Source organism: Mus caroli, chromosome 3 (assembly GCF_900094665.2).
Source record: "Mus caroli chromosome 3, CAROLI_EIJ_v1.1, whole genome shotgun sequence".
Classification (NCBI taxonomy): Eukaryota; Metazoa; Chordata; class Mammalia; order Rodentia; family Muridae; genus Mus; species Mus caroli.
Window position 1 is genome coordinate 147253480 of NC_034572.1, and position 9322 is coordinate 147262801.

Here is a 9322-nt window from a genome sequence, read left to right on the forward strand (position 1 = left end):
CCCACAGTGACACACCTATTCCAACCAGGTCACACCTATTCCATCAAGGCCACACCTCCAGATGGTGCCACTTCCTGGTCCAAGGATATACAACCATCACAATGTCATTAGTGGACTTACATGCCCCTCCCTCCCACAGAGGCTCAGAACAGTGCTGCTCAGTTCCTGCACTGCTGCCTACAGTGCTGTTTCTGGTGTTTGGAAAAGATGGTGAAGTTTTTAAACAGAAATGCCTACATCATGGTAAGTAGGCCACTGCTTATTTATGATGTCCCTGTTTTGCACAGTTGACCCCATGTCCACCCTGTTGCCAGGAGGGCATGACGGTATCACATGATTGAATCTGTCACTCTGATATGTGGGTGTGCAACTCCCACACATCTGAATCAGGGCTGCACTTTTCTTGAGATAGTATTTCATTTGAGGGCAAATGTATGTGTTGAAATTTCAGAAGAGGGCCAGGAAGATGGCTCTGGAGGTAAAGATGCTTGCTGCCAAACCTAACAAGCAGAGGCAGCCCTGGCTCCCACACAGTGGAAGGAAAGATCCAAATCCTGCAAGTTGTTCTTTGACTTCCATAGGCATGCTGTGGAGTAAGCACGCGTGCACACAAACACACACACACACAACTGAGAATGCACATGCAAAACCACACACACCTTCACATGTGCATACACACACGAACACACACATGCATGTACATGCACATACATAAACATAAATATTATTATTACTACTACTACTATTTTGTTTTTGTTTTTGTTTTTGGAGACAAGGTTTCTCCATGTAGCCCAACTGTAATAGAACTTGATCTTTAGGCCAGGCTTGCCTAGAACTCACAGAGATCTGCCTTCCTTTGCCTTTAAAAGCTGGAATTAAAGGCACGTGACACCACTGCCTGGCAATGTAATGAATTTTTAAACAATAAAAGTAAAACCGTGGAGATTGACTTGATGCTGTGTGGCTGATAACTATGTAAGAGGAAAGCTGTTGTTCCAGGTTCCCTCACAGAAGAAAATGCCTTTCTAATAGAGGGATTTACATAATTTTAAGGAAAAAAATTAGTCATTTTAATGAACCTTGTGTTAAAGAGGAGTGATCGGTGGAAATGCCTGGGTCAATCTCTAACTCATTTCCTGTGAGAATGTGGATGCCTCTAAAGCGTTTCTTTTGTTTACACACTAGACAACAAACAATTCTCTCAAAATGTAGAAGCTGCAGTACCCCAAGGCTTACTTATAACCACAGTGGGGTGGGGGCCAGAAATGAGATTTGCATAGCCATGGATAGAAGATTCAATTAATTCACCTACCATTATGATGCTGAGACTTTTAATTAGTAAATCTTCATAGTAGAAGGGGTTGGATTTCCTTAGGAGTAATTTGTGTGTGTTTGTGTGTGTTAACAATAATCAAACCATTTAATACCTGCTACAGCCTAATGTTTCAAAGATAGAATCCCCTGAGAGTTGACAAAAAAGAAAAAAAAAGTCTACCCTGCATACAGCACTTGGCAATCCTCCTTAGTGTCCATGACCCTACAAGTTCTGTGGGATCCAGACCAGAGAGTTCAAACCCAGAGATTAGAAAACGTAAGGTTATGAGTATGGAAGACAGCACTAAACGTGTGCACTCCCTAACGCTGCATGGTGCTGGGTGGTGTTAGTTTGCGCTACTAACAAGAGCTTCGCTCACTTTCCTTAGATTGCATTATATGGCAAAAACTTCTGTGAGTCAACAAGAGATGCTTTCTACCTGCTCATGAGAAACATTCTGAAGTGAGTAATCGGGCTGAAGGCAGCCATAGACAATCTGGTGAGAGGTGACATGAGATCTTTTGCTTGTAGCTATCTGGGATGTTTCTGACCTTGTCGTCCACAGGTGTTACCCGTTTTAGTTTGGTAGATTTTAATCAACATTCATTGCTTTTCATATCTTAGAATTATGGCTCCCCTCATCCGCATAGGTGGCCACATATTTTATTGACTCTTTGGTTCAAGAAGTTCTCCAGATGACCTACATTAGCAGGTTCTTGGTACCCATTCCCTCCTCTCAAAATGGCTGTGAAATTAGTGTGCAGAATCAGAGGACACGTGGTTCAGGATGCCTTTGTTAGCACTACTGGCTGAGAATAAAGACATTACCCAAGTTCTTTTGTCAAACGAAGCACACTTCATTTTCTGTCCAACTGGACTACCTCCCTAAGGTGGGGTTTGAAAAAACAGCATTGGACAGGAGAGGGGAGGGTTTATATAGTCCAACAAGACTATGAAACTAGATAGGTGGTTTTCAAAGTTTGGAGATTTCCAGAGGACTTTTGGTTATGTAAGTACTCGGTCAAACATTTTAAAACCATTTGACAGAGCATCCTGTCTTTTCAGGACACACACACACACGAGGTGTGAGCCAAATTCCTTACCATGGAGAGCATGTCAACTTCAAGAAACAGGTTAAAGCATGGTCAAATTAGATTTTGCAGCAAACAGAAATGAGCTTGTTCTGACCTTTTAACAAAATGGCTTCCATCCTTAAGATGGAATCAGGCTGGTCTATCACCTCAGAGAGACAGCCAGACACCTCCATGGGTCAGCTGCCCATGGTCCTGGTCCTACAGTGCTCTCGTCTGTGACATTAGCAGCAGAGATCTCATGGTTGGCTGCCATGTTGATGTCTTGTATTTTACAACTGTCAGGCAGAATTTTACCAAGGACACAGCAAAGTGAGGCTGTGAGCTTCTGCGTCCTACAGATCCCCAGCACTGGGTGTGTTCCCACACTGACTGGTACTTTCTTGTCTCCCCTGATGCTCAGAGTCACAGTTACAGATGAAGTCACATATTTTGTATTACTCCTGGGAAAAATCCTGGTTTCTGGGATTGTAGGTAAGTAGTGTTAACAGCATGGACGGAAAGCTGTGGAGAGTTTGGAAACTGCCTTCTGCTACAACAATCTCCACAGCTTTTCTCAGTATGTGACTCCCATGTTCTGTTCTTTCTATGTAGGTGTCTTGGCCTTCCTACTCTTCACAGAAAGACTACAAATAATTGTAGAGGGACCAACGACTTTAAATTACTACTGGGTCCCCTTCCTGGTAAGAAACGGTGGCTTAGTCACAAAATCCACAAGGAGTGATTGGCTTTGGCAACAGAAATGTGTTCCTCGGATTTTGAAAGGCTGGGAGGTGCCAGCTGGTCTACCTCACAGATGTGCTGGAGAGGAAGAGGGCAGACCAGGTCTCTTGGTAGCAGGCACCGAGACCTGTAGAGAGGTCTCCCCATTGTGACCTCCCAAACCCCTTCTCTTCAGTCCTATCACGCTGAGAATTGGGGCTTTAATGTAAGTGTTGGGGAAGCAGTTCAGGCTATGGAAGCTTAGCACCCCTCATGTCATGATCGTTAGAGATGGAAATGTAAGAAAAGAAAAAGAGAAATAGGAAAAGCGGTGGGCATTATTGTCCTTAACCTGTGCCCCTCGCCTCCTGGTTCGGATGCTGAGTTCCTTGGAGAGGACTGCTCTCTGTTGATGAGGTTGCGTGTAGAAGGTTTCCCGGGTGCATTCTTATGAGATTCACTTGTAAGGAAGTAAGGAGAGCTAGGCAGGACAACAGAAGCTGGCTCACAATGCACAATGCTGTCCCCAGATAAAATGACAGGACCTTCTGGAAAAGAAGCGGGCCTTGTGAATCACATCAGCAGATGTTAGCCAAGCCCTGAGATGGGGCTCTAACTTGGGTGAAGTGGTTCCCGACAGGGAGGGGATGTCTATGCAGAGAGATATCTGATTCTTCTCTGTAGCCAACACTCCAGAGCTCTGGGGATGAATGCATAGACGGGTGGGGAGAGCTGCGTGGAGTCCTGCTGGATCTGTTACACGGAACTAGCTCTCTTCATCTGTGTGACATAGATGCTTCTCTCCCCTCACCCCGTGTCAAAGCAGAGGCACAGAAAGGCTGAGTAACTTTGAAGACCCAGGTAGTGCATACTCTTTACCCTTTAGACTCTATTGCCTTGATGTGTGGGATCTTAAGGCTGAGATCCTTTGGGTAGGTACTAGGACCATTGGTAAGAGGTGGTCATGTGAGCAAGCACATTTTTGTTTTTAAATCTCAGAACAGCATTCTATCATACAATCAAAGGTGTCGGTATGGCAGATATTCCCATCAGAATCCTCCAATGCTTTCTCATCCCATCCTGCATTTGGAGTTGTGTTATTGCTGCTCTGAGTGATGTCACTTCTCTTCTCCGTCTGTTCATAGACTCTTGTGTTTGGATCTTACATGATTGCTCATGGATTCTTCAGCGTCTATTCGATGTGTGTTGAAACCATTTTCATCTGCTTCTGTAAGTATCCAGTGTGTATGTTTGGTGAAGGTAAAAAGTTCAGTTGCCTGCCTGCCTGGCTTGGTGATTTACTGTTTACCTAGCTTCGAATGGAGAGAGAGAGAGAGAGAGAGAGAGAGAGAGAGAGAGAGAGAGAGAGAATGGCAGCTTGGCAGTTCTAGGGATTGAACCTAGGCCCTTGCCCGTGCTAGGAAAGCAGTCTCCCACTGAGCCCTGTCCCTGGATTGGCTGTAGTAATTCAGTGAGATCTTACACACAGACTCTGGTAAAGTCAAGATGCAAAGGCTTCAAAGAGACACGGGGGCAGTGCATCCAGTGAGCCATGAGGAGTACACAGGCCTCTGCTGAGAGTGAACACAGCAGGTGTGTGCACCTACGTAGAGACTTGGCCTTGGGAGCTCCCGTCACCTATGTCATGCCCTGGAGAACAGATGCTTTCATTAGCCCATGACCTAAAACAGCACAGAGAGTCTGCCTTACCGAAAATGTCTTCTCTCCCAGTATCTCTGACAAACCTGGAGGAGGTGGGTCACCATGGGAGAGAACAGAGCCCAGTAGCCATGCTGGGGCTGAGAGATTGTTTCTCTAGCACATGGGTCTTCAGAGAGGCGGAGGTCACGTGCTGCCTCTGTTACACGCTGAGAAAGTCCCTTGTGGGAGAAGAGCAGCTTCGTGGCAGGTGAGGGAGGAAGATGATTGCTGAGGGGAAAAAATCTAGAAAATAACAAGATCTGTTTTTTTTCCTAAGCATTTTAAAAATCAATTTTCAATAAACAAAGAAATTGGAAAACTTTACACATTAGGTAGATTGGCTCACGTGGAACCAGGACCTTTAACCTTTGTCTAGGTTCTCTGTTTTATTTTATTTTTTTAATGGAGAAAAAAAAATACATGAAAAGATGGTTCAGCTGGTACATGTGCTTGTTGGCAAGTTTGATGACCTGAGTTCAAGCCCCTCGGTGGTAGGAAAGAACTGAGCCCTGCACGTTAACCCCTCACCTTCATACGTGAATCGAGCTCCATGCATTCATACATGCACACACAGAGAAATAAATGAATGTAATTAAAATACTAAAGAAAACAAAGAAAAGAAAGGGGCTGGACTGATGTTTCCATGGTTAAGAAGCACACTCTTGCAGAAGACTGGAGTTAGATTTTCAGTGACTCCTAGCTCCCCGGTTGGGTGATTTATACCTTCTTAGAACTGTATCTCCAGGGCAACCAGACGCCGCTGGCCTCTGAACACCTGTGCTCATACCCCTCTCCCACTCACCAATAAAATAATTTTACTGACTTCAGGGTTGAGGAAAGTGCTTGCCACATAAGCAGGAAGGTCTGAGTTCAGTCTCCATAACCAGTGTAAAAAGCAGGGCATGCTTAAAATCCCAGCACTGGGAGGCAGAAAGATAGCTCCCGGACCTCACTGGGCAGCCTGTTGCTTAATTGGCAAGCTCACACTCAGGCCCACGAACAACCTCACCTCAAAAGGCAAGGTGGGCAAACGGCTCCTGAGGAATGATGCCTGAGTTTGGCCTCTGATTTCCATGTACATGCACATATGTGCATATATGCCCTCACACGCGCGCGCGCGCACACACACACACACACACACACACACACACAAGCATGCCCCACCCATAGATAGGTAAGTAAATAGGTAAAAGAGTTTAACCTTTGACCCTAGTGTTGGGAAGGGCAAAATGAGAAGACAGCGGATCCAAGGCCAGGCTGGGCTAGGAGCAAGACCTTACCTGAAGATCTGAAAGGCTTGAAATATGGAATGAAATCTTTGTACCACTTTTTTTTTTTTTCACGGAGTTAGTGATATGGGGCAATTTGTTACTTTCCAAAATAAACAGTCATAGAGATGAGAAGCCCCCAGGAAGAACTTCCATGCGGTGGCTTGGAAACTAAGGTCCTATGGCTCATGCAGTGTGAGGTGTGTGTGTCGTGGGGGTGGGGTGGGGTGGGCCTTTCTCCCAGGCGGAGACCGGTTCCCACCTTCTCCATCACCAGCATTGCATGTTCGCCTTATATTTGACACACTAACACTGATTTTTCTGGTTTCTCCCTGTTCGACTCTCCACTTTGTAAAATCCTGGGTCCTTGTTGTGCGGCATCTCCCTGTCTTGGCCCCACCTTGGGCACCGATATGCAGGTGAAGACCTGGAGAGGAACGATGGATCTGCAGAGAAACCTTATTTTGTAACACCCAGCCTGCACAGCATCCTGACCAAGAAGCGTCCGGGTCCCCAGAGATAGAGTAGAGAAGCTCCACGCAGGAACTTTGTGAATTAGGTTGACGGCAATATGAAAATGTTGCTTTAGAGCAGTATTTCTGCTGTTGCTGAAAGGTGCACTTGGTACCATCTGAGGGACCAGGCATTTGACAGTGGCCTCATTGACTTTGCAGACTGTGGTCCCAAGTGCAAACACCTGTAGCCGACAATGTTTTAATAACTTTTATAACTTTGCTAGCCTTTCTTTCTTTTTTTTTTTTTATAAGTGTAAAGGGTATTCAGGCAGTTTTTTTTTTTTACAACACTATAAATGTGTGATCAATTAGCCATAAAAAATATTGAGTTGTAGTTGACCAGCATATGATACTGAATTTGTAAATATGCTGCTATGGTTATAGTTACTGTTGAAGCCGGTGAACAACTCTCTAAAACTGTGATTCAACCTGTGTTCCTGGTTTCCTAGAAAGCATATTTCAAGTGGGCGAGTTAGTCCATGACAAGCTGTAGAAGGGCAGGTCCTGTGGGCTCAGCACTAACCCTGCTGCAGGTGGACTGAGCCTGGAGCCTCATCTCTGTTTTAGCGAAATGAGACTCATGCTTGGGTGAAGTCAGAGTTTGGGGATAACCTCTCCACTCCTGTGAAGCTCTGGCCACCTGAGAATATCTGAGTAGAGCAGAAACGGCTGCCTTCCTCACCTCTCGCCTCCCCTGAGCTTCCTCACGCAGTCATGCAGAAGGCCCATGGGTTCTTCTTTTCATGGGCACGCCCAGGCACAAGGTCGAAGTTCGCCTTTTAGTGAGGGAGGAAAGCGGATGGCGGTTCAGACCAGTGGCCTCCTATCAGGTTCAGACCAGTGGCCTCCTATCAATCAGGTACCGAATCTGGTGCTTCCTGGGGCTATGCGTGTTTCGTATCAAGAGTTCTTACATCGCCACAGACCCAGGGCTTAGAATGGAAGCTGGTGTGTTGTGGCCATGCCTACATCTCACAGGGTGCAGAAAAGTGTGAATTGGATTCACACGCGTTGCATGCTTTTCCCTGTGTGTAGAATTGGGCCGAGTATAAAGAGGCCCTCCACAGAGCACAGGATTAACCGGTGCCCTTTTGGTTTTGACACTAAACTCACGTCAGATTGTCTATATATTATTAGTGTAATGTGTTGCCATCAATACAGCCCACGCATTTGAGAGTCTGAAATATATCCTTGTGTTATAAGTTAATATAAATGCTAATTTACTTATCCCGAAGTGTGCGAACCTAGATTTAGAATGGTGGTGCGGCATCTTCCTACATAGAACCAGTAACTCCAGAAGGTTTTCGAAGTGTCGGTCCACAGGAGAGTCACTAGCTTCTTCTTGGCTGGCTTTATTGAGATCATTAGTCCCAAATGTCACCTGTCATTTTTTTTCCTTAATAACAGAGAAAAGCAATCGCTTATCTATTTTTCTTGCATTTTAGTAGTATTTTATTTACAACCATGCAAGGACCTCAACAAAAATCATGGCAATGGTGACATATAGTGAGCCTGTAGCTAGCTGCAGGGGTCCATCTAACTCACGAGCTTGTGTTAGGATGTGGACCACTCTCTGGACCATGATAAGACCCTCTAGTTGATTCAGATACATGCAAAAGTTGTGAGGTTGGCTATAGATCAGATATAAGAAATTAGCTGTCTGGTTTGCTGTGTTATAGTATACTCCCACTCAGAAAAATAGTCTCCGTTTGTTACTTCTATAATTAAAATGCATAAAGTAAGAATGAATGTTGTTTTTGAGAAGAATTTTAGAAGCCATTTTTCTTACACAGCAATTGAAGTTTTTTGAAACACAGAGCAATATTTCCAGAACTGTTTATGGAAGGATTCGAGATCACAAACAAAGGTCTCTCTGCCGAGGCTTTACAATCTAAATTGCCATTGGCCAAACAAAGGCAATTTGGAAATAGATGCTGTAATTTAGAAAATGAATTTGGATGGGGAGTAAATGTTATTTCTTAAGTCATTCTATGGAAATGCTTGAACTGTCGCCAGAACTGACCTGGGACACAGAATGAAATGATATCTTATCGATGTAATAATAAGGGCTGATTGTTTTCTCATAGCTGTTTACAATGAAAGCTGATGCTGTCTAAAAGAGCGATGTTTGGCGTTGCTGTGCAGCGAGTGGGCAGCAGGTGGCGATGTTGCTCCTCCCACCGCTTCGCTGCTCTATTGACTTTGCCCTCCTCCCTCCTAGTGGAAGACCTAGAAAGAAACGAAGGCTCTCCTTCAAGACCCTATTTCGTGACTCCGGCTCTAATGAACATTTTGCTGGAGCAGGGCAAGATCAAGAAGCAGTAGGAGAGCCAGCTGGGTATCCTGCCGCCTGTGTCGCCTCCCACACTGTATCCGTCCAACACACCTTCCGTAGTGCTTTGGTTGGGGACGTTCGTATCTCAGCCTTGCTGGCTTGCTTTTGCATCTTATACCAAAGCCCCACACTGTAGCCTGTGAAGCCATCAGAAGTCACAAGGGGATTGTTAATTACATGCAACATTTTTATACTAAGATCTTTCGTTTTGTAATTTATTATTATTATTAATTATTATTATCATTTTTACAGAGTGACTTGGATGTTTTGAAAAAAATATTGAATACATTCATAATCTTTTTAATAGTAACACCATGAAGGATACATGATTTAAATTCTGTAGGGAAAATTGGTAATTAAAGCGAGATAAATGTTTTTTAAGGCCCTTCCCCGCC

General features: G+C 44.6%; 1 protein-coding gene across 5 annotated transcripts in view; it reads left to right on the forward strand.

The window, feature by feature from the left end:
- Positions 1–9094, forward strand: part of Slc44a5 (solute carrier family 44 member 5) — a 295928-nt gene extending 286834 nt beyond the window's left edge. For 4 of the 5 annotated variants that reach the window (XM_029474881.1, XM_029474882.1, XM_029474884.1 and 1 more), the window contains 6 exons: positions 140–243; positions 1704–1777; positions 2810–2880; positions 3001–3089; positions 4254–4338; positions 6497–8556. In XM_029474881.1, the coding sequence (XP_029330741.1) occupies positions 140–243; positions 1704–1777; positions 2810–2880; positions 3001–3089; positions 4254–4338; positions 6497–6600 (527 nt within the window). In that variant the 3' untranslated portion in view covers positions 6601–8556. Of the gene's footprint in view, positions 1–139; positions 244–1703; positions 1778–2809; positions 2881–3000; positions 3090–4253; positions 4339–6496; positions 8557–8813 lie in introns of those variants that run through there. The other variant, XM_029474880.1, reaches the window with a different exon arrangement.
- The last annotated feature ends 228 nt before the right edge of the window (positions 9095–9322 follow it).